We start from the raw sequence: 25,612 nt of genomic DNA, 5'->3' as shown, positions 1-25,612 counted from the left end.
GGGAGGAGTGTAGGTGGATTAATCTTCTCAAATCTGTTCCTGGCTCCCTGTTTATGCCTGCAGAAAAGGACACCAGTTTGCAGATCACCCCTGGCCTTCTTGTCATCTCTGTGACACCCACAGAACAAATACTCTAATCCCATCACTCTTGTAAATATTCCTCGCCCAGGGTGTGGGGAGAGGAGCTCCGAGAGCTCCAGGAGGCCCCTTCAAAGACTTTAGTGGAATACTGATCAGCACGTATGTGGTGAGGAAGCTCCTGGAGGCAGGGTAAGATCCCTCAAAGGAACATGGAGAATCATCCCTAGAGCCCACAGGGTTAGGAATAGTTTGTATCCCCACAAGCCAGAGTGGGAAATCCTCGTAATTCTTGAGGGATTGCCTCAGTAGTGGGTAAAATAGCCCTGAACTAAAGGCTGCCCTGGTCCCTCCTATCAAAGCTTAGGACTGTCTTGGCAAGGAGCAAACTGTTTTCAAGTAATTAAACTGTGCCCCAGAACAAACCCCAAGTGCATTTGTAGGCGTACAAAAACATAAAACGTCCACTAAAGTAAAATTCACTGTATCTGGCATCCAAACAGATTACAAGGCATACAAAGAGGCAGAAAAACCTGAACCACGATGATAAGCAAAATCAGGCAATAGGAGCAGATCCAGAAACAGCACAGATGATATGATTAGTAAATAAGAATATGAAGCCAATTGTTATTAAATATGCTCCATATATGCCAAAAGGTAGAGAAAAGCATCAGTATGTACAGGAGAGACGTGGTATAGAGAAGGAAGATAGAAATCGAACTCTAAAGATGAAAAAAGAGCCTTAGATAAAAATGTACTAGATGAGATTAATAACATCAGAAACTATAAAAGAAAGATTAAGCACATTTGAAGATATTGTTATGGAAAATATTTAAAATGCGTAGAGAGAGTCAAAGCTTGGGGAAAGAATGAACAGAGCATGAGTGAGCTGTGGCACAATTTTAAGTCCACCCAATATACATGAAATTGGAATACTTGAAGGGAGAATAGAAAAATATTTAAATAAATAATGGCTGAATGTTTTCCAAATTTGAGGAAATTCGAAACCCACAGATCCAAGAATCTCAGTGAACCCCAAGCACCATGGTAAATCATAATGGAATTTCGTATTGCCAATGATGCAGAGAAAAATCTTAAAAGCAGCCAAAGGGGTAAAAAGAAGGTGTTACATACAGAGGAACAAAGATAAGAATTACAGCAGACCTTTTATTGGAAACAATGCCAGAAGACAGTGGGATAACATACTTAGAGGACTGAAGAAAAGTAAACCCCTGTCAACCTAAATTTATACCCAGCAAAATGTCTTTTAAAAAGAAAAGCAAAATACGTTTTTCAGATGTTTAAAAAAATTGATGTAATTCTCCGCCAGCAGACCTGCACTATGGGAAGTGTTAAAGTTCTTAAGGCAGAAGGAAATGGTACCGATAGAAATCTACATCCACACAGAGTGGTGAACACCAGAAATGATAAGTATGTGGGTAAATGTAAATACTTGTTGTTCTTATTAGCAAGCACTTTAAACAATGATTGATTGTTTAAAGTAAAATAGTAAGTGTCTTGTTGAATTTATAATACTTTTAGGTATAATACTTTTAGGTATGATAACAAGTCATGAAAGCTGAGATGGGGGAAGTGGTGTATACTTTTGTATGGTTCTTATGAGGCAAGTGCTAATATTACTTGAAGTAAACTAATAAGTCACAAACATATGCTATAAAACTTAAAGCAACTAGTCATAAAACAAAGCAAAGATTTGTGATTAGTAATCTAACAATGGGAAATAAAATGAATAGCAAAATATATGTCGGAAAGAGGGAACAAAGAACAAATGAGATAAAATGGAGAACAAATAGCAAACTTAAACCTAAAACATATCAGTAATAGATGAAATGATCTAAACACCCATTTAAAAGACACAAGGCAAGACCCAATTATATAATGTCTACAAGAAACCTACTTTAAATATAGAGACAGAAAAGGCTAAATGTAAAAGGAAGGAAAAGATATACCAAACTAATATTACTTTAAAAAAAACCTAGAGTGGCAATATTAATATCAGACAAAGTAGATTTCAGAGCAGAGAATATTAGCAGGGACAAAGAGAGTCATCTTGTAATGATAAAAGGGACAGTTTATAAAGGGGCATAACATTAGATGAATAACATTAGATACATAAACATTAGGTGCATAAATATTTATATACCCAATAAAAGAGCTTTAAAATACATGAAGCAAAACTGATAGAACTGAATGGAGAAATAATCAAATTCACAATTATAGTTGGAGGTTTTAACACCCTTTTCTCAATAGTCAATAGATCAAGCAGACAGAAAATCAGTAAAGACATAGAAGTCTTGAACAACCCTATCATCCAACTTGGACTAATTGACATTTATAGAATGCTTCATGTAACAACAGCAAAATACTCATTCTTTTCAAGTGTACCATAGTCTATGCCATAAAACAAGTCTCAGGAAACTTAAAAGTATTAAAGTCATTCAAAGTATATTCTTTAATGATGATAGGATTAAATTAAAAATCAATAACAGATATCTGGAAAATTCCCTAATATTTGGAAATTAAACAATACACTCCCAAGTAACCTGTGGGTCAAGGAAGAAACTGACAGGGATATTAGAAAATATTTTTCACTGAATGCAAATGAGAAGACTGCATATAAAAAGTCATGGAACATAGCTAGAGCAGTTCTTAGATGGTAATGCATTACACTAAATGCCTATATTAATAAAGAAGAAAATTTCAAATCAATGATTTCAGCTGCTGCTTTGAGACACAGAAAAGGAAGAGCAAACTCAACCCAAAATAAGCAAAAGAAAGGAGATAAAGATACCAGAAGATATAACTGAAATAGAAAAAAAATCAGTGACACCAGAAGCTGGCTCTTTGAGATAAATAAAATAATAAACCTTTAGCCACTCATCAGGAATAAAAGGTACAAATTACCAATATTAGGAATGAGAGAAGTACTATCTAAAGATATTAAAGGATTTATAAGGTAATGTTATGATCAACTTTATGCCAATGTATTCTACAACTTAGGTGACATGGATAAACCCCTAAAAAACCGAAACAATAAAAAGCTCACTTACAAAGGAATAGATAACCCCCAAAGCTCTATGTTTATTAAAGAAATTAAATTCATTTCTAAATATCTTTCCTCAGAGAAAACACCAAGCCCAAATGACTTCACTAATGACTTTAAAAAAAAAATTAAGTTTATCGGAGTGACATGGGTTAATAGGATCATATGCATCTCCGTGTATATTGCATTGCGTGGCCACCAGCCTCTTCTGACTAATGACTTTTATCAAACATTTAAGGAACAAGTAGTACCAATTTCTTGTGGGTTCAATTATGTCTTTTTTAAAACTTATGTTTTGAAGTCCAAACCCCAGTGCCTCAGAATGTGTCTTTATTTGGAGAGAGGGTCTTTATAGAAATAATCAAGTTAAAATGAAATTTTTAGGATGGGCCCTAATCCAGTACGACTGGTGTCTTTATAAAATGGGGGCGATTTGGAGACAGGCAGGCCTAAAGGGAGAACATCATGTGAACATGAAGACAGCCATCCACAAGGCTCTGGAACAGAGGCTTCTTGATTGATTGATTGATGATTGATATACTTATTCATTCTTACATTATATTATAACCAAGTAGGATCTGTCCCAGGAATGCAAGGTTTGCTTAATATTTGAAAATCAATGTAATGAAGCGTGTTAATGAACTATAAAAGAAGAAACAGCCGAGGCCGGTTTGGCTCAGTGGATAGAGCGTCGGCCTGCGGACTGAGAGGTCCCAGGTTCGATTCCGGTCAAGAGCATGTACCTGGGTTGCGGGCATATCCCCAGTAGGAGATGTGCAGGAGGCAGCTGATCGATGTTTCTCTCTCATCGATGTTTCTAGCTCTCTATCTCTCTCCCTTCCTCTCTGTAAAAAATCAATAAAATATATTAAAAAAAAAAAAAAAAAAGAAGAAACATATACTCTTCTCAAGAGGTACAGAAAGAGCTTCTGATAATATCCAGCAGCCATTCCTGGTTTAAAGTAAAAAAAAAAACTTTCAGCAAACTAGAAATACAAGAGAATGTTCTCAAACTGTTAAGGGGCATTTACTGCTTTCCCCACAAGATCAGGAATAAGACAAGGGTGTCCACTGTCACTGTGTATACTCAGTATTGTACTGAAGATGCTAGCCAGTGCAATAAGGCAAGAGAAAGAAACAAAAGGTACCTGGATTGGCAAGAAGGAAATAAAACTGTCTTTTTAAAAAATATATTTTTTATTGTTGATAGCATTACAGATATCTCCCATTTTCTCTCCCTTCCCCCTCCCCCTCCTCCCAGCTCCTACTCACTCCCCCAGGTCTTCACCACCCTATTCCCCATGTCCATGGTAAAACTGTCTTTATTCGCAGACAACATGACTGTTTATGTGGAAAATTCTACTGAATCTACAAAAAACTTCTTGAATTAACTTAGTTTAGCAAGGGTTCAGAATTCAAGGTCAAAGTAGAAAAATTTATTGTATTTCTACATACTAGAAACGAAGAACCTAAAATTAAAAACACCATTTACAATATTATCCAAATATGAAATAATTAGGGATGAATTTGACATAAAAAAAGGTGTGTAAGACTTTTTCATTAAAAAAACTACAGCTCACTGGCTGGCATAGCTCAGTGGTTGTACGTTGACCTATGAACCAGTAGGTCATGGTTCGATTCCTGATCAGGGTACATGCCTGGGTTTCGGGCTCTATACCCAATGTGGGGCATGCAGGAGGCAGCTGATCAATGATTTTTCTCTCATCATTGATGTTTCTATCTCTCTCTCCCTTTCCCTTCCTCTTTGAAATCAATAAAAATATATTTAAAAAACAAAACAAAAACAAAATTACTATAGCCCCACAGGTGTGACTCAGTGATTGAGCATTGACCCATGAACCAAGAGGTCAACTGTTCGATTCCTGGTCAGGGCACATGCCTGGGTTGTGGGTTCGATTCCCAGTAGGGGGCATGCAGGAGGCAACTGATCAATGTTTTTATCTCCCATCGATGTTTTTCTCTCTCTCTCTCTCTCTCAAATCAGTAAAAACATATATATGTAAAAAAACCTACAAACATTGCTTAGAGAAATTAAAGAATACTAAATAAAAGGAGAGATATATTCTGTTCAGGCATCAGAAGGCTCAATATCATTAACATATCTCCCCAGATTGCTGTGTAGAGTCAGTGCAATTCCAGCCCAGAAGGTTCCAGGGCTTTTGCAGACAAAAGGCCTGGTGGAGGCTTGGGCACTGGCTGCACAGGCTCGTGCTAAGCTGTGTGAGTCTGATAGTGGTCGCTACAGTGATATCCCGGGGGAGCAGGCCTATGGAGGGATGAAGAGGTGGCCAGGAGGCAGAGATTCTCCCAGAAGTCTGACGGCCATTATCTCCAGGTGGTGGGATTATGGATGAACCTTATTTACTTCTTTATGATTCCTTTTTTTAAAAAAATGTTTTTATTGATTTCAGCGAGAATAAGAGAGAGGAAGGAAGAGGGAGAGAGAGATAGAAATATCAATGATGAGAGAGAATCATCGATCAGCTGCCCCCCTGCATGCCCCGTACTGGGAATGGAGCCCACAAACCTGGTATGTGTCCTGACTAGGAGTCGAACTATGACTTTCTCATTCGTGGGTCGATGCTCAACCACTGAGCACACCAGCCGGGCTATATTTCTACTTTTTTTTTTTTTTTGTAGCACAGATCTACTTCCAATGTAATCCACAGTGATCTCATAGTTGATTCTTTTTAAAAATATATATATTTTATTGATTTTTTACAGAGAGGACGGAAGAGGGAAAGAGAGTTAGAAACATCGATGAGAGAGAAACATCGATCAGCTGCCTCCTGCACACTCCCTACTGAGTATGTGCCCACAACCAAGGTACATGCCCTTGGCCGGAATCAAACCCGGGACACTTCAGTCCGCAGGCCGACGCTCTATCCACTGAGCCAAACCGGTTAGGGCTCATAGTTCATTCTTATGGCATTTTGTTATTTGCACTTCTGTATAATTTGAATATTTTAGAAGGAGATTGCATTTTTTTAATAATAAAAAACAAAAAGCAGGCAGGTAGGCAGGAAGAATGTGACCTGTGGCTAAAAATAGGCCTGAAGAGACTGGCGAGAACTCCTGGTGGGGCCACGTCTCAGTAACCAGGACACGGAGACGGCAGTGAATGTGGGACGAGCTAGCACTGCCTTTGACTTGTCATGTCCTTTCCAAATCTGACTTCTGTTGGACACAGAATGTCTCTAGTTAACACGTCAAGTCACCTCGGCACATTCGACGGAAGACTTGGCTTCTTAATTCCACGAAGGCAGGTTGGGATCTCTAATTACCTAATTGAAAAAAGGCGCACACGTCAGGCTGCTGTGCTGTTTGGGAATTAATCTTTAAAACCTGACAGTAAACATTAAATTCAATTAGGGAGAACGATTAGCAAGGCTTCTTTGCGCCTTCACTCTGGGTAGCTCCGAGGAGTGGCTGCCTGGTCTGCATTGATCCCGGCACTGTTGTCGCGTGTGGATCAGCCAGGAGGGCCAAGCGTGCGTTTTTCACTTCAGAGAGGAGTTATCGGGCAGTTGCAGACGGATGGATTTCCCTAAACACGTTTCCATCGTGGGTTCCAGAGGCCCCCTGGCCAGGAACTCAAACTGTCTGGTTTGTGGCTTTTGGCCCTGGTGCCACAGCGGTCTCTCCTCTCTCTGAGTATGACCATGATCCATCCTTCCTCTCCTCCCATCCCTCCTCTCCTTTCCTCTCTCTTCCTTTTCCCTCTCCTCCCTCCTCCCATCCCTTTGCTTTCTTTTCTTCTTCCTCTTTCTTCTCCTTCATCCCTCCTCTCTCTTCCTATTTGCCCTTCTCTTCCTCCTCTTCTTCCTCTCCATTAACATTATACATTATGAAATATTTTAAACATAATCAAAAGTCTAGAAAGTGACGTTGCCGACACCTGGGTACCCACGACTCAGGTGGTAAAATCCAGGGTCCGGTCCAGATCTCCTCTGACCACCGTGCCAGCAGCATGGGACCCAGCGCTGTCTCTTCCCCTGGCTTCCGGGAGGGATCACCGTCTCCTGCTGCTTCTCCTGCCCCACAGGCCTCTCCTTCTCAGAGTCCTCCTGTGGTTTCTCCTTAGCCTCCTCGCGCCCCAGCCTGTGAACACTGGGCCTCCTCCCTGCTCTGTCTACATTTATTCTAGTGCATGACTGAAACGGCGTCAGTGACAGGGACCCCCAAAGCTCAGCCTCCACCCTGGACCTCACACTCATGCATCCAGCTGCCCGTTCCCTCTCTGTCATTCAAAACTGAGCTCCTGGTCCTCCCCAGAGTTGCCACTCCTCTCATCAGACACACCCCGCCACCTCTTTCCTCTGGGTGCTCCGGCCAGAACCAAGGACTGTCCTGGACTTTTCTCGTGCCCTCCTGCCCTACCTCCGAGCCAAGGTTGGTTCTACCTTCCAAGCAAGGCCACTTCTCCCCCGTTTCCAACTGGGCCAAGCCATCCTCCTCTCGCCCTGGACGATCACAGGCGCTTCTCGTGTCTCCCTGGCTCCTCGCTCTCCCCACACGGTAGCCAGAGCGGCCCGTCTGGAGGGTCCTTGCCCCAGGTTCTGTGTAGCTTCCCTCCTCAAGTCACCTCCTCCGAGAGGCCCTGCCCGGCCATCTTTCCAGCCCCGCCTCTTTTCCCCGCTTACTTCTTAGTATGCTAGGCGTTATCACCACCGTAAACACTACATAGATCCGCTGGTTCATCTTGTTCAGTGTCTTGTCTACCCCACCAGAATGCAAATTCTCTATGGCAGGGGCTTTGTCTTCCTTGTTTACTGCTGAACAATGCCTGGCTAATAGGTACTCAGGAAGTGTTTGCTGAATGAATGCGTAAGTGAAGGAGTCTAATAGATGGCAACATTTGGGCATATTTGCTTCAGAGCAGATTCATATTCTCTCTGCCTCTCTTTAGGGAAGGACAGCGTAGTGTTCATAGCTCCCTGCCCCTGACCCGGCCCCTCTCCCTCCATTATCAGGAATGACTATTATATCCATGCATATTTTATAGTCTTACTGCAAATGCACAAATAAACAGGATAGAGTTTTGCTTCATGTGTGATTTTAAAATTGTGTGGAAATACAGCTAACATAAAGTTTAGCACCTTAACCATATTTAGGTGTATGATTCAGTGTGTTAAGAACATGCATGAGACCTAGCCAGTTTGGCTCAGTGGATAGAGTGTCGGTCGTTGGCCCAAAGGGTCCTGGGCTCGATTCCAGTCAAGGGCATGTCCTTGGTTGTAGGCTCCTCCTCGGCCTGGGCCCTGGTTGGGGCTTGTGCAGGAGGCAATCAGTCGGTGTGTTTCTCTCACACCAATGTTTCTCTGTCTTTCCCTCTCTCTTCCACTCTCCCTAAAAGTCAATGGGAAAATATCCTGGGTGAGGATTAACAAAAAAAAAAAGAAAGAAAGAAAAAAGAAAATGCATGTTATTCTTCAACCGTCCCCGCCATCAATTTCCAGAATGCTTTCATCCTGCAAAACCAACAATGTCTCTACTAAACAGCTAGCTCCCCGTCCCCTCCCCCTCCCCTTCCCCCTCCCCCTCCCCCCTCCCCCCTCCCCTCCTCCTCCCCAGCCACTGGCAACCACCCTTCTATCGTCTAGCTGTGGTTTTTACTACTCCAGAGAAGTGGAATCAAACACTGTTTGTCTTTTGTGACTGGCTTAGTTCACTTAGCAGGGTTCATCCATGCTGGAGCCTGTGAAAGAATCTCCTTCCTTTTTATGGCTGAGTAATACTCCTCGGTATGGATGGACCCCTCTTGTTTATCCGTGCGTCTGTCGGTGGACCCTTGGCTGTGTCCACCTTTGGCCGTGGTGAACAGTGTGACTATGACCATTTGTGTGCACACACCCCTGGGAGACCCTGGTTCCAGTTCCTCTGGGCACACAAGAGGGATGGTTGGAGCCTGTGGTAACTGTGTTTATTTTTTGAGGTACTGCCATGCTGTTTTCCATCGAGGCTGGACCATTTTGCCTTCCCACCAACAGTTCACAAGGGTCCAGATTCTCCCCACTTCACCAACGCTTATTTTTTGTTTGTTTGTTTGTTTTAGAGTAGCCATCCTAATGGGTGTGAGGTGGCGTTTTGTGTGTTTTTAAAACTTAGATGGCATCGTACTATGTATAAGCAGCATGGCCTGTGTACTCATTATATTTTTACTGCTTAGCCTTTGGATCTTAGTTCATTAATTTTACTTTATTTTTTTTCCTGTGTAAGTCAGACTTGTACATAGTATTGAAAAACAAACAGCAGTTGCCTGCACTCTGCCTTCTGCCATGAATCCACTCCACTTTGAAGGCCCTGGCTCTTTCTCCCGGGGTTCCTGTCCATGTTGCTGAATGTCAATGCTGCTATTCGGGATTCTTCAGTTTGAGGCCCGGTCCTGGCTCCCTAGGGGGAAGAAGGGACTGAGCTCTCTTAACATTCTGAGAAGGCTGCTCTCGGCCTCTTGTTTTCTTACGCTTGGACCTCCAAGCCCAGGAAACGTGCTTTCGAAGCTTCAGGATGAATTTTCTCATCGTGAAAGGGGAGGTTCTCTCTAGGGTCAGGTTTGTGGGTGTGCGTGGGTTCCTGGGTGTTGTTGAGAGAGTGTCCAGGAACCCTGCTGCCAGGACTGCGTGCCTGCCAGCCCCAGGAAGCAAGGCCGCCAGCACTGCGGCTCCGCTGTCTGCCTGCAGGGTCTCCACTGCCTGGAGTGGAGCTCGTCTTATCCCCGCTTCCTGGAGGAGGAGACCACGGCCCAGAGGGCCAGCAGCAAGGAAGGCCCTTGGCCCGACGCCCGCGTGCCGGCTGCAGGGATCTGTAGGGGCTCTTCCTGCTTCCCTTGTTCAGTCCTTGGAGCCTCGCGTGGTAGGTGAGGCCAGGCCCTGGGCTGGCTGCACGCCTGCCTTTTCTCCTGACTCCGTGGCAGCGGGTGGAGTTTCCTGGGCGAGCTGATGACAGCTGAACACAGGTCCTCAATGTACCCTGTGGCCCTGGCTCTTGGAACGAACAGTTTATATTGAGGGCTCAGTAGCGTATGCCAGAAGTCAGCAAGTGCACTGGGGGCTTTCTGCCACAGGCCTCACTCCCTCACGGAAAGCCAGGGTGGGAATGGGAACAGTGCCTTCTCTCCCTCGGGCAGACGTGTAAGCACAGGTGTGACAGGCTCTTGTTTGGCTCTTGGTCTTAAAGCAGGACCGTGAAGAGAGGCTGGCCTGGTGCAGCGTCCCCTACAGGGCTGAGCGAGTCCCATCTCGGAGGAGAGGTGCCAGAGATGCAGGTGAGACTGCACAGGACGGGGAATGTGTGTAGCTGAGCAGCAGAACGTGGGGCATACTGTTTTCTTGTGGGCTTCCTGAACCCCAGAAAAGTTTTTGGGAAAAGCTTCCTCTCAACTCACCAGCCCCAAGCCTTTACCTTTATACAGGAGAAGTTTAGCCTCCAGATCTGGTTTGATGGTAAACTGAAGGGAATCTAGTTCCACTGCAAGACCCTTCTCCCTGGCCGGGGCCCATTTCTTTTTTTAAAATAATTTTTAAAAAATATGTTTTTACTAGTGACCGGGTGCACGGATTCATGCACATTGAAAGGAAAGTAATTAGAAGGTGGCTGGCAGGTGGGACTGGGCGAGATGGGCCGGACACGCCCTGGAGCCAACCTCCTGTGGTCAGTCCCCATTGTCTGTGGAGTGAATGGGGTCCCTCTGGCAGGTGGGGTCCCTTGGCCTGGCTTGCGGGGATTGGGCCGAAACTGGCTCTCTGACATCCCCCGAGGGGTCCTGGAGTGCGAGAGGGCACTCTGCAAAGTTGCTGTTGTACAGGGCGTGGAACGCAAATGCAAGTGTGCAGTAAACCAGATTCGGGGCTGACGGTTCCCCAATAACAACATAACCCACGGCCGAAGGTGGAATCGCGGCCCCGTGAGGAATCGGGCTCCCTCCTCTCTGGTTTTGGGGTGTGTCACTCAAGAACCGCCACTGCCAAGTCACTGCAGCTTGGCAGCTCCTGTGTTGAGCGTCTGCCGCCTGGTGGTCAATGCGCGTCATAGCGACAAGTCGGACAGTAGGAGGGACACTTAGCATATTAGCCTTTTATATATATTGATTGATTTCAGAGAGGAAGGGAGAGGGAGATAGAAACATCAGTGATGAGGGAGAATCATTAATCCGCTGCTTCCTACATGCTCCCTACTGGGGATTGAGCTCGCAACCCTGGCATGTGTCCTTGACCAGAATCGAACCCGGGACCCTTCAGTCTGCAGGCCAACACTCTATCCACAGAGCCAAACCGGCTAGGGCAGGCAGGGCCCATTTCTGACGTCTGCGCTGTGCTTGCCCGCAGGTGTGGAACGCGGTGGACTCGGGGAGATGCCTGCAGACCTACTCTCTGCACAGTGAGGCGGTGCGGGCTGCTCGGTGGTCTCCCTGCGGCCAGCGCATCCTCAGCGGTGGCTTCGACTGCGCTCTGCACCTCACCGACCTTGAAACAGGTGCGTTTCTCTGTTGTCACCCACGGCATCCCTTCTGGTATTGGAGCCAGCTTTCCCCTGGGAAGCCCCTCCCCGCGTCTGTGGCTGGTGTCGGGGCCGTGGGAGGTGGGCCCGGGCCTGGAACCAGGCCTCTCCTCGGAAGTTGGGCCGGGCCTGTGCCAGCCTGCCTGGAGGACAGAGCTCCAAGGTTGTCTCAGCCCCAAGCTGTGGGCTGGATAAAGAGGTGCCTTTTTAATCAACTTCTGACATGTAATTTGTCCTGAAATAGATTCAGCTTTATCACCGTGTCCTTTGGTCGGAATCAGTTTAGAATTCCTGTCAATTCATTATCGTTGAAAGCTATAAGGAATGATTCCAGCGCGTAGGGCGAGTCTGCGTACGAGTTCTGCTTTAATGCCCGCGCTGAAAAGGCATTTGGGCGAGAGGGAGCCGGGCTGGGCAAATCCGAAGGGGGCTCTTGACAAGCAGGGCGAGAAGGAGACAGAAGTCAGCGAGGGAACTTCGTCACCAGCCCTGCTGCGCAGCCGGCACTGTTAGCCCCCAGTCCAGCCACAGCCCGACCTCCTGCCGTGGTTTTCAGGTGAGGTCAGGCCAGGGAGTGCGGAGCTGGGCTCAGACCTCTGCCCCGACCCCTGGCGTGCTGCCTTCTCCTCCCTGGGCTTCTGGGTCACTCTTCTGCTGGGCATCACTGCCAGAGCCAAGAGGGGAGGCCCTGGGGGTCCTTTGAACTCTCGGGCAGCCCCCGCCTACCTGGCCCAGCAGTGGTGGGGCTGGGGTCTGTGCCTCTCCTGGGGCCCAGCAAGTGGGGGTAGTAACTTCGGGGTTGGACACCCAGCTTCTCCCCAGGAGCTTGGAGGAGGTGCAGGGAGGGCAGGCAGTGGTGGTTAGGGGCAATTGTGGGGTTTGTCCCCCCCCGTCGAGTGTCCTCGTGCCCTGGGCTGCAGAGGGGCAGCCTTGCAGCGCTTCCGACTGAGCCCCATGCGCTCAGGGAGGGTGGTCACCTGACCGGCGGTCGTGTCAGCAGCTGGGCCTGTGCCCATGACATGTCGCTCTGCGCCTCGGCTGCTGCCCGCGATTATTTCTCCATTTCACAGGTGAGGAAACAGGCTAACAGGATGAGGAGCTTGCTCAGGGCCTCCCGCGGGTGGGTGTCATATGGGGACTTGAGCCCTGTCTGTGCAACTGCAGAGCCTGTGCCCTTTCCGCAGGGCCACATGGACGGCGTGGCTCTTCTCAGCAGAGTGTCTCCCTGACTGTCTGTGGTCTTACCAGGAGCCACAGGGCTGAGGAGGGAGCCAGGGCTCAGGGTGCCACTTGGGGACGGCGCCGATTGGGTCAGTGATGACAGCAGCAGGTACTGTCACCGAGTACCCACTGCGTGCCAGGACTTACACATGGGCCTCATTTAGGCCCCACTCACCCTTAGAGGCTGCTGCCACCAGAATCCTTTTTTCACACCCTGATCCAGAGGCATGAGGCAGGAGGTAGAGTCAGGATGCATGCAGGCCTGCCAGGCTCCGAGCCTTCCACCTGACCTTGTACTCTGTGGCCTGTGCGTCCAATAAGCCATGCTCAGTATCGGAGACAGAGGGGTAAACAAGACCCAGGACCCACCCTGGACAAGCTCCTGGCTGCTGGGAGACACAGCAGTGCAGAGAGAACCCAGGCCACAGTGAGGCAGTGAGACACAGGAGCTATGAGAAAGTCTAGCCTGGAAGATCAAGGAGGACTTCTTGGGGGAAGAGGAACCTGAGCTGAGGCAGGAATCAGGGGCAGAGAACCAGGGTGCAGGGGCGTGGTTGAGTGGGAGGAAAGTGGGTTCTAGCAGACAGAACAGCAAGGACAGAGTGGTCACAGGAGCATGAACTGTCTGGCATGAGTGGAAATGTGGGGTGTAGGGAGCTGGGGGGTCTGAATCTGGGTGCAGAAATGGAGCCTGAGCGTCATGAAGCTCAGGTCGGTGGGATGCACATTCCTCGGGCGCTGCTCCTCACTTGCAGGGTCACTAAGGACCATGGGCGCTGCTGCCCACCCGCCCCGCCCGCCCACCCGCCTGCCCACCCGCCCCGCCTGCGGGGTGAGGTGATGCTTTTCATAGCCTGGTGATGCCGGGTTAATCCAATACAAGTTTATTTGATAACATTATTGGATTCCTAGTGGCCCTTTGTCAAGCTCTATCTTCTCAATCAACAGATGTTAAGCAGATAAACAGACACTGGTGTGTGTGAGTGGGGGGGCGGTTCTGAAATTTATAGACTTTCAGTCCTCCTGCCTGATAAGTCAGGCACTGTCACAGCAGGTGGCAGTAGGAGGCTGCCGCTGAGGCTGGAGCACTCCGGGCAGGTTTCCTGGTAGCCGAGGCTGGTTGGGTGTGTCTGGGGCCCGAGGAGGGGAGGCAGCTGCCTGGCCCTTGTTGGTGGAGCTGTGGCTGGAGGGAAGCTGTCTGGCCCCGCCCTGTGTGCCCCGATAGCTGTGGTGTGCCCAGTGGCAGAGGGAGGGCATGGCCCTGCCCTCAGAGCGTTGCCATCTGGTCTGGGAGGTGATGGGGACTTTTCCACGCACCCCCTCTTCAGGGAATGGCACGAACCACCTGGGTTAAAGGACCACTTTCCTTCATTCGGCGCTTATTGAGCACCTACTGTGAACAAGACCTGGTGCTGGGCTACAGTGGTGAGCATGTTGGATGTCCTTTGTCCCTTGGGGGGCGGGGTAGGGAAGAGGGGTTTGGGTTTCACCCTTGAGAAAGCCCTTCAGCCCCTAGATGGGGCCTCTCTGGCTGAGGGGTTGTTGGTTTTCGTGTCCGTCTCCCTGGCTAGAGCTCTTGGGGCCGAGGCCTGTCTCGGTGGTCTTCGTGGTCCACCATGGAGCCAGGGCTGATGGACGAGACAGAGCTGAGTCTGGCCCTTGCTGGGCAGTCAAACACCAGGGGCCGTCAGGGTGGGGTGGGTGCTCTGCCCTGTTTGCACTCACCCCTGCTCAGGTTGCGCTGGCGCTCTCTTCAGCCGAGTCAGGTAGGTGTCTGCAGCGCCTCTGGCTCTCGGCCTGGTCCCATGTCCTGCCCTTTCTCGTCACTGAGTGCTCTCCCTCCTCACTTGCTCTGCCCTTGGTGATTTGGCTTTTTCATTTCAATCTAATTAGAACTCCCTGCCAGGAGAAGGCAACGCAGGGCGTCCTCTCCGCAGTGCTCCGGGAATTAGTCACTCGGTGCCCATTGTCGTTAATGGGAATTTGGCGCCAAGACCATTTATCCTGGTGTCCTCAATCAATACCGTTAAAAATCTGTGGATTCTAAAACGTCAATACCCGGCCTGAAATATGGAGGTCCAGCCACATTTTATCTCGTTAATTTATAGTTCTGACGGGCCACTGGCTTATAGAGCAACCATGAATCAACACTTAAATAAAATCCGCTCACAGATTAATTATTTTTGATGCTCTCGTTTCAGTCTGTAATCTTCCTAACAAAACGTCTCTGGTGCATTAGGCTGAGGCGGCTTCAGGGAACGCCGGCCAGTTCCACCAGGACCCGCACGTCGCCTGCTTTATGAGTCAGCGTCCTGCACGCCACATCAGCCCGTCTCCTCCCCGTTCTTGGCGGGCTCGCTCAGGTCCAGGCGGTGTGGCTTCTAGCACAGACCAGCCCCCCAGTCACCCCAGCCTGGTTGTAGTGGCCTCTGAGGTCAAGGAGACAGTCCTCCCCCTGGAGCCCATGCCCTGGCTAGGCAGACCCCCTGCTCTTCCTGTGCCACCGTCAGCTCTACCACTGTGCGCCAGCCCGTCTGGGACACCCTTCCCAGCGCTGGGGGCACATGTGTGCCAGAGCGTGGGTGGGGTGCAGAGGCGGCCGAATGTCCTCGGCGGGTCCCTTTGCCTTGTTTCTGCGTCTGTGGGAGGGGCTGACAGCCTGGCTGGTGGGCTGTTGAGGGAGAGCTGAGGTGAGGTGTGCAGGGCTTTCTGCAGAATGCCCAGCGCATGGTGGGCTCTCAGCAAAGGGTCCCCCTTCCCTCCCTCCATCACTGCCCCATGAGGCTGTTCAGACGGTAGGAGACAGCGACTTGTTCCTGCGGGTTCCCTGTGTGGACGGGGCAGGCTGGGAGGAAGTCCCAGCTTCTCTCCCACGTCTCGCTTTTCCATGACTACATGGCCCGTAGGTGGGGTAGCAGCTTCCTTCTCGTGATGGGATGGCATGTGCCCTTTGCATGGGGAGGGTGTCCTCTGTACTGGACCCCACTGCGTGCAACTTTGCTGTCCTCAGCCCTTGGCTGGCTCCTGCTCCTCTGGGTGGCCCTGTCTTTTGGGGAGGGGAGGGCATTATGGCGCATGGAAATGAGTGGCCCACTGGTCTGGACACATAAATAATCATTTCTCTTGGTTTCCTGGAAGGGTCTTCCCGTGCCCCCCTCGCTCTTGCATCATGATTGGGCCCCACCACAGAGACGCTGCAAGGACACCGGAGGGCAGATGGCTGAGTGCTCACCGGGGCCAGGCCACGCTGAAATGAGTGAATGGATGCCAGACCCTTTGCTTATTCCACCTTTCGTCTCCACACGAGCCTGGGAGGGGAGTGTTTTTACCCAGACTCAGAGGCTTAGAGTGTTTGGTGATGTGCTTGGGGCCATGCCACCAGCAGACCCGGTGGGCCTCCTGCTCCAGCTCCAGCTGTGTGACTGTGGAGGCTTTGCCTCTTGACCCTGGGGAGCAGCGTGCCCTCGCCACATCTGTTTTCCTGCTCTGGACAAACTGTTTGCTCAAGCTGATTCGGGGAGCCCACTTGGTGCTCACCGGGCAGCTGGCTCGCCACCTGCAGAGAGGACCCCGGGGCTTCTGGGTGGAAGGCGTGCCCAGACGGATCTTGGCTGATCCCTCTGATTAAGTGAGCGGCTGAAGGACGCTTCCACGGCCATCGACAGCCGCCGCTCCAGCAGGAGAAATGTTAGCCCTGACGGTTTTAGAACACTTGGTGTAGGAAGGATGAGCAGCATCCAAATTAGAACCCTGGCAAAGAGCGCCAGGGCTCACGGGGCCTCAGAGAAGGGGCTGCAGGGTTGGGGGGGGTGCCTCATTGGACTAAGCCTTCAGAGGGGGCCGCCCCCTGGGCCGCGAGAGGGGCCCGGGCTCCTCCATTCTCAGCTTTTGAGCACCACGATCGCGTGTCCCCCCAGCACATCTCAGAGGGGCTCGGTGAGGCGTCCTTCAGGGGCTTGTGGGGACCAGGAGGCACGTACCCAACAAGCAGGAGCTGGACGTGGGCCTCCTGTGGTGCCGAGCTCCTGATGGCGCAGGCGCGGTGTGTGTGTGTCCCCTCCTTGGGTCCTAGGGGTTTCACTGCTAGGTCCAGACCCGAGGCTCCGAGGGGCTCGTGGCCCAGCGAGGTCTGAACTGCTGCCCACCCACCCTCCTGTCCTCCCTCCTGCCCACTGATGCAGGCAGGGCCACACGGGCACTTCTGCCTCCCCTCCACCCCCTGCATCTGGGACCCCACTTCTAAGCTCATCCCTTCACTGAAGCCCCTCCCAGCCTCTCGGATACGTGTCTGTGCTCCAGGGCTGCACCCTCTTCAGCCCCATCTCCACTCCCACGCACACAGTTGTTCTCTGACCCTTGTTTTCCACTCTTTCCACACAGCTTTGCAGTGAGAGGCTGACTCTGGTGATGGATATTAAGTCAGATGTAATTAAACTCCAGCGAAACACTTGCTGGCCGCACCTCACACTTGGAAAGTGCCCAGAGGCCTTACCACATCTCACCACCCCGTCTTGTTAGCTTCTAGCTCTGCGCATGCCCGCGTCTGGATCAGGGGAAGTGGCTTTCCGTCCACAGCCTGTCTCATTCATTACCACTGTACCACGACTGCACAGTGGAGATGCTTATCTCTGTGTGTAATTGCGACCGGGGGCCGTTTGGCACCCCTCTTAGGTAAGATGACCTCTGTTGGAGAATCCTGGAGCCTCAATGTGGTCATGTCATGTTTGCTTTCCAGGGGTGATTTCTGAGTCCCAGGAAATCAACTTAGGGAAAACCTTTGGGACATACCTTGTTTGCAAGTTGAAAAGTCTTTTTAAAAAAGATACTTGGGAAATTTGGTCTTGTTCAAATCATTAAGACCAGTGACTCAACTTGATATAACGAAATCATGGCCACAATCACTCTCTCTTCTGTTACTGGGGTTGTTGCCGCCGCCACTGCTGCCCACGGGGCCTCTCAGCTGCCGGGGGCTTGCTGTCTAACCTGCATTACTCTCACAGCAGCCTCGTGAGGCGAGTTTTATCATCCCGATTTTACGTGGAGGAGCCCGTGAGTCTGAGATGGTTGCCGGCTGATCCAGAGGGAAGGTTCAGGCCGGTGGGACTCTCGCCCGCACCCTTCCCAGTCTGCCCCGCGTGCCAAGATGGCCCCTGTTTTTGATTCAGAGAGTCTGATTTGAAAGTTAGTAATCTCCTTTTCTCGTTAGCTTTGAGTCAGGATGGTAAAAATTTACAGCTGGCTGAATACTTCCCAGAGGATGAGTGTAACGATATTGATTTTAGCGAAATGAGTCATATGCCGCCTGGCTGGGAGCACAGGCTCAATCACCAGGAGCTGACAACATCAGCTTTCCCTTGTCAACGTCTTCCCTACGTGGTCCCGAGTCTCTGGATGTGCACAAAGAGCTAAGCACAAGGTAGGGTCACGCACAGCTCGCAGGCAGGCACGGCGGGGTACAGAGAGCTGGGTCCTGGTAGGCAGGTCCGGCCTCCATCCAGCACGGCGGACTCCCGTGGCCCTGGATGAAGCTGCGCCTCGCCAAGCTTCCGTCTCCTGAGCTGGGAAATGCGTTAAGTACACCTGCCACATAGGGTTGTGGCGGGACAGGTGCCCGCCCCAGGCAGGCCCAGAGATAATGGGCCATCTCCTGGAGAAGGGGGCACGGACCTCCCTTCTCTTTCTTGGGGACCATTCTTGGATTTCATCTGCACTGGGCTGAGAGGAAGAGGAGGACCCTCACCCTTGTAAACCTGGAGCCCTGTGTGTTGATTGGTGGCCCAGGGTAGGTGCAGGGGGACAGGCAGTGTCGCCCCGGCCGCGTGTGGGTGGTCGCCTCTGGGGACCTTGCTGTTTGCACCTGAGAAAGGAAGAGGGACAACTTCAAGGAGTTAGCTGGCCAGTGTTACCAGCTGCCTTCTCAAAGCAATATTAGTGATGGAAGCATTAGCAGTTAATTACAGTGTCAGGAGAACAGATCGAGTTCCTGCATTCTGTTTTAAACATGTTTTTGCTGACGATTTTTAGTTTATTTGTGTCATTATTGATTGAGGAAGGAAAAGAAGTGATTTTTCCTAACTCCAAGAGGATCAACAGTTCTTATATTGGTTGATTTCATTATAACAAGATCAATACAGTCTGTGTTAGTGGATTACATATTTTAAAACTCAATTTCCTATAAGCAGCATACAGTGAGTAATAGAATTTTCTTTAACAAACATGTAGACAAGCAAGATAGTCTCAAGGTTAAAGGTTACATACCAGCTAACTGTGTGCTTCACGGAGCGTCGCCAGGAGAGGCCTGGTAAGCAGTCTGCTCCGTTTATGAAAGGTCCGAGGAGCAACAGCTCCGCACGCAAGGACCTTCACCCCTAGCGAGGCCGCGGTTCCTGTTCAAGACCCTTTCCGATAAATGGTTCCCAGCCTCTATCCCTATCTCCTTAGCAAGATGCACAGGCCAGCCCACGGCATTATGCTCTCATGGCCTCGCAACAAAAACTCCAAGTCATCCACCTCTCAAGGTTTCTGCTGCTCAGAATCCACATCCCTCAGCATCAGCTTTTAATGTAACCAAGGATGAATTCAGTCATTCCGGTTCAAGTTTCTCAAACGACAATAGCTCCCTTTTGTAGTTTGCTGTCTGCCTTGCCATGTGGAGTGCTTTGTGTACCTGCTGCGTGTGCCCTCCGACAGCCTTGTGTTCCTGAGGGCGTGCGTGCGACCCCGTGGCGAGGGGGCATGCCCGGGGCCCTTCCACTGGAAGTGGCAGAGCTGGGGTGAGACCGGGTCCCTGGGGTGCTCAGCTGCTCTGCTGACCGCCTCCCGCTGCCGAGAACATGCCGACGAGGCGGCTGGGAGCCTGGTTTCCGAGCCTCGTCTTGTCCGAGGCTGCCTCACCAAACAGAAATTCCCCCTTAGTCTTTCCCATTGGGTATCTTAGTCTTTAACAATTAAAAAATCTTTTAGTTTTGAATTGTTTTAACAAAGGAGTATAGTAAAGGCTTAGTTGTTATACGGTAAGTGGGAATAGGGAAAATATATAAACTCTAGCTTGTCTTCTAACTGGAAAATTTTAGTTCTGAAAAGACATAGACTCTCTCAGTCTCCTTAGAGGGTTGAGGAAGAATAACATATTCAGAAATACTTTTTTTTTTTTAACCACCAAAAGCTCAATCATCATCTTTTAGCAACTCAGCTCTCACTTTCCCTCCCTTCTCCTCCCCATTGTTGGCAAGACTGTGTCACTGCACTTTTTGAAAACCTAGGCGAGTTCACTGCCGTTTCTGAAACAAGCATATGTTCTGTGCTGTGCTCCAAGAAAGAGGGAGACATTTTTCTCCAGGCAGACGAGCTTGTTTTTCCTTTTGGACTCAGGATTGGCAGTGAATCCCAGTCGAGCAAGAAGTCGGCAGTAGGCACTGTCGTCTCCATCAGGAGAAAAGACTCAGCCTGCGGGGGCCTTCTTGGTGGGGTGCAGGCTGCCCTGGCGTCTGAGAGCTCCTGTTCCACCCAGAGGACGTGACTGGGGCCTGCCCTCAGCCCCCAGTGGGGTCCCCCGGCCACTAGGCAGGAGCCAGTGTCTTCAGACCTGTGCTGCAGGCGAGGCCCGACCTGGATGCCCTGTGGTGCTGCCCCCAGGCCCAGATAGACGGGGGAGTGGAGATGGAAGGGAGGTGCCCGCCTGCTCCTCCTCCTCGGGATGGGGACTTGCTAACTGAGGACATCATGGTTGGGTCCTGACTACCCTCTTGGGTTCCAGACGGGCTTCAGGAAGGAAAAGAATCAGCTCGAGGAATACCAGGTTTCCAACCAGATCAATTAATTGCTGCTTCCCTAATTATAGGGATGGAGCACTCGCCCACCCCAAGTCTGCTCATCTCCCCGTGTCTTTCTAGAATCCTTCATTTTTAGAAAGCAGGGTTACAAAAACATTAGTGCAATTTAAAGTCACTTCATGCTGGCGAATCTCTTCCCAGCCTTTGCCCACGTCAATCCTGCGTAGTCCTCTTGTAGTTCAGAAACAGGTGTCAGGCATTGTCCATCGCCCACAGAGCGCCGCTTCTGATTCCAGTGTCACACGGCTTTTCATCATCCCGCCAGGCAGGGCCCTGTGCTCGCCTCCACCGCCCCTGGGGGGGGAGGGGGGTGGGCAACTGGGCTGCTGTGTGCAGTCCCTCACCAGTACCAGTGACAGGCCGCGATGTGGCCAGCTCCCGACGACACTGCGACCCGGGATGGCCATGAGCACCTTTGCACATTGCATTTTGTTGCAGAATCGTCAAGGGGCTTGTTAGGCTTAAAGAGGCATAGTCTTCATTTGTAAAAGGTCAAGTGTTTCCAAAATTTCTCTGATGACAAGTGGCTGCCAATTGTCGGCCTCTGGAAGGTATTAGGAAAAAGTCAACACACTTATTCATTCATTAAGGCGAAGGTGAGGCTTTAGCAGAGAACGAGGGAAACTGCTTTCGAAAAAATTTGTTCTACCAAAAGAACGTTAGGAAAACATGTTTTTAATTGTTCCCATCGTTCTGTAATTTTCGTTGCCAAACTCGATGTAAAGTGTCACCTATTAAAAACTCTAATACCTGCACCCTTAACATGGGAACAGCATTTTTCCAATCAGCTTTAAAATACTTGCAATGAAAATTTCAATGGATTTTGAATGGGGTTGTTAAGTTGCAGGAGCCAGTATTGGACACCAGGGGAGGGGGCTTTTAGAGCTACATGTTCGCACACTGCTCGCAGAGCTGGGTGGAAGCGGGCCGAGGGTGAGCATCTCCCTCCACCCCTCACCCCCGTCCACACGCTTCTGGAAGGGGCTTTGTGGCTCAGACAGACTTCAGGGAATAAACAGAGGCTGGAACCGGGCTACTTTCAAATCACCGACTGACAAAAAAGTTCCTTGCATTGGAAAAAAGGGAAGTATAGTCAGTTCTGTCATTCTTACTGAAAATATTAGGACTCATTAATGATTTCAAAGCAGTTTGTTGATCCTCTTCGTAAATGGCATGTTGATATATTTAAAAATACTGGTTATTTTCTCCTTGTCTCATCCTTTAAAATAGTCTATTTTTGGTATTTGTTGTAATGTTCAGAGTATATTGGTACAGAGCACATTGTATCACTAATGAATAAGCATGCAGAGGTTGGCCGTGTGAGTTCCCGGCTTCTCACTGATGGGGCACGCAGTCAGACAGCCCCGAGACCCATCCAGGTCAGGGTACCGGTCAGTGGCTCTCGTGTCCTTCCCTGGTGATGTGGTGGGACATTCCACCAGGTGTGTGGGGTCCTGAACACGAAGCACGGCAGCCTTCAGGAAGTGCTGTCTGTAAGAGGAAGTGACATGGGAGAGGTCGGTGTTCTTGGCCACCAGCTTCTTGTGCCCCTCACTGCCCGCTGCCTCAGTCCACTGGGGGACTTCCCATGGGCCAGCGGCAGTCAGGCGTGTCCCTTGTGGGCCAGGAGAGCCGTTGTCGGCTTCTCTGCAGGAAGCCGCCAGGCTGGCGTGACCTGGTGTGGTGGCCTGGGCCTGGGGACACGCACAGAGGCAGCCCTCAGACTCTCAGTGTTGAGAACGGCCCCCACGCCAGCCCGGTTCCTCACTGTGCTTTTTGGGGGGTTGAACTGGACACATGAGAACTACAGCCAGTGCTTGGGTGCGAGATGCGACTGTGAAGACGGAGGAGCGCTGGCCCAGAGCCCCCGAGACCAGCTCAGGGCACACGGACACTTGCACAAGGCATGTAAGTGCTTGATGCCCGTCTGATGGCAGATATATAAGGACACGGACGGACTCGAGTCCTGCAGAACCGGTGGGACTCTGAGGGTCCACACCACCTGCACATTGGGAGTTTGGGCCAATGTGATGTCACACTCTCCTTTGTCACCAGAGTCTCCTGCCACCCTCACTCCAGGCTCAGTACCAAACCCTTCGTGGGTGAATAAGGTTGTGATTGTAAGATGGCTGGTCCTACAAAGACCACTCTGGAGGCCCCTGGTTTCCATCAGACTTGCAGACCCCAGGTAACGACTCTACTGTGTGAGCTGTGCAGCTTGGCCATGTTGCTCAGCCTCCCCAGTGTGGCGTGTTTCTGTTGTAAAGTGGGTCAGAGCACACAGAAGGCGGCGTTCAAGGATCCAGCCACTAGTTTAGCCTGGGGAGGGGGTCCCGCTAATCAGGGCCCGGTGGCCGAGAGTGAGGCGAGTTGCTGCTGCCGCTGTTGTGTTTCCAGGGTGTCTTCCCTGGCTGCCTCAGGCCCAGGTGGGCAGTGTTGGCCTGTAGCTTCATCCCAGGTAGCGTCTTTGTCTTAAAGATACTTATTTTGTGATCTGAGTATTTTTTTCTCTTCTCTTTTTTGTGTTGTAGGAACCCAGGTATTCAGTGGTCAGAGTAACTTCAGAGTCACTACCTTGAAATTTCATCCGAAAGACCACAACCTTTTTGTGTGTGGGGGCTTCAGCTCTGAGGTCAAAGCCTGGGATGTGAGGGCCGGCAAGGTAAGCCCGTCGTCTTCTCCTGGCCTTCCCTCGGAGAGCCTGCCATGGCGATTTTAATGGCTGGGGGCAGGTCCACACCTCCAGCTAGGATGCTTCAGATGGATTAAATACCACTACTTTTTAATCAGTGCTAAGCATAATTTTTAGATGTTTTGAAAAACAATTTTGAGTTGTTAGACTATTAAAACATCATCGGTGCCATTCTGTACAGCATAGTACCAACAATATTTATTGAACAGCTACTATGTGCAAATGCTTCCAGATAATGTAAAATGAATGAGTCTCAAGGGAATTAACGTGTGATACAGATAACTGATGCGGATGAGTGTGTGTGTGAGTGTGTGTGTGTGTGTGTGTGTGAATGTGGGCGAGAGAGGGAGGGAGGCAGGGAGGGGCCAGCATTCAGAGGCAGGGAGTGTTTTCAGCTTGCTGTGAGGAAGGCTTCTTCGAGGAGACTGTGTTCCTTTTGGGGCTTAAAGGCTGCTCACCATCAGTCCCCCAGGGTAGTGATCTCCACTCCCACCCTGCACACAGCCTGCTGCTCCTGTCGCCTTCACCAACCTAATAAGGGCAGCCCTATCCCTTCTAGTCATTCGGGCCAGAACCATCAGAATCACCCTGTCTGTGCTCGTTCTGTACCCCTAAACCTGACCTGCCAGGAGATCCGGTCATGAGTCTGGATTAAGCTGCTATTGCCTCCCACTGGTATCATTGTAGAGGCGTCTGTCTGGTGTCTCTTCCCCCCATGCCCCTTGCAGTTTGTTCTCAACAACTGGAGGCCAGAGTGGTCTGTGACAGTGTATGCCCAGTGTGTTGCCCATCTGCTCAGAGCCCTCAGGCTCAGGTCTTTCTCACAGTGAAAGCCAGTGTCCCTGCTGTGGCCCACTGGCCTGCATGATCTTCTCATCCCCACTAGCTTCCTTGCCTTTCCTAGAACACACCAGCACATTCCAGCCTCAGGGCCTTTGCACTTGCTGCTCCTTTTGCCTGGAATGTTTTTCTCCCAGTGTTCTGCTGGAGGCTCATGACCTCCCTCCTGCAGGGTTCTACTCAAATGCCACTTCTCCAGGGAGGCCATCCTTGACCACCATGCCAGCTGCCCCCTGGCATTCAGTAGTCTCCTTTGCACTTACCATCACCTGGTTTTACAAGTTCATTTATTTGCCTGTCTCCTTCCATCTATATATATCAGTGGTTCTCAACCTTCCTAATGCCACGACCCTTTAATACAGTACCTCATGTTGTGGTGACCCCCAATTTCATTGTTACAAGTTGAACATATTTAAAGCATAGTGATAAATCACAAAAACAATATGTAATTATATATGTGTTTTCCGATGGTCTTAGGCGACCCCTGTGAAAGGGTCATTCTACCCCAAAGGGGTCACGACCCACAGGTTGAGAACCGCTGATATATATATAAAAGGCTAAGTGCCCATCCAACCTGTAGCCATGATGTGCACTGACCACCAGGGAGCAGACGCTCAACACAGGAGCTGTCATGACGCACACTGGCCATTTAAAAATAAACAGCACCACAGACCTGGCGCTGACAAACCAACATTTGGTTTCCCCCAAGTGGGACACAGGCCCTGCCACCACCCCGGAGTGACACCTCACCAAATCACAGCCAATGCTGCCAAGACTCCATGGTGCAAAATGCGGCCCACAGCCCAGCGCAGCCCAGAAACGGTCGCTGTGGGCACCAGGTAATGACGTCGCATAGCGACGCCCAGCTTCCTCTCCCTAGTGACGAACCTCCTTAGAGTTTCTTCAGCCCAGGAACATGACTTGCTTTATAGCCAGGTGTAAACATTTTACACTTTAACCAAATGTTTGTGAAGCGTTTTCACATGCCTCATCTCATTTGATCCTGGAGTAGGTAGATAGAAGACTCGGGGGAATCCTATTTTCTTTTCATTAGCTGGAAAATGGAGATTTAGAAAGTTTAGAAACTTGACCCAACTGCAAGAAGTAAGAAATGGTGGACCTTGAAAATGACTTCAGGTTTTCTCACTGCACAGAATATAGTCAAACACTGCTACAGTTAAATATTTTACCCTTTGTTCTCCCTGCGTGATCTACAATAATAATCTGCTTCGTGTTGATATTTACTGCTGTGTTGCTGACAATTACCTGAAAGAGAATTTGGGATGTTTCACTGGGCTGGTAAAAGTTTAGCTACATCAGAAAGCGAGTCTAGTTAAGCAAGTTTATTCTATATCTATCAAAGGCTAA

At 49.9% G+C, this 25,612-nt stretch overlaps 1 protein-coding gene across 5 annotated transcripts in view; it reads left to right on the top strand.

The window, feature by feature from the left end:
• WDR25 (WD repeat domain 25) overlaps positions 1-25,612 on the top strand; it is a 144,027-nt gene that overhangs the window by 67,515 nt on the left and 50,900 nt on the right. For all 5 annotated transcript variants that reach the window (XM_036316991.1, XM_036317000.1, XM_036317006.1 and 2 more), the window contains 2 exons: positions 11,488-11,635; positions 23,244-23,374. In XM_036316991.1, coding sequence (XP_036172884.1) covers positions 11,488-11,635; positions 23,244-23,374 — 279 coding nt within the window. The remainder of the gene's footprint in view (positions 1-11,487; positions 11,636-23,243; positions 23,375-25,612) is intronic.

This window comes from Myotis myotis, unplaced genomic scaffold, assembly GCF_014108235.1.
Source record: "Myotis myotis isolate mMyoMyo1 unplaced genomic scaffold, mMyoMyo1.p scaffold_m19_p_1, whole genome shotgun sequence".
Classification (NCBI taxonomy): domain Eukaryota; kingdom Metazoa; phylum Chordata; class Mammalia; order Chiroptera; family Vespertilionidae; genus Myotis; species Myotis myotis.
Note: the sequence above shows the minus strand (reverse complement) of the source record. Positions and strands in the feature narration are given on the sequence as shown.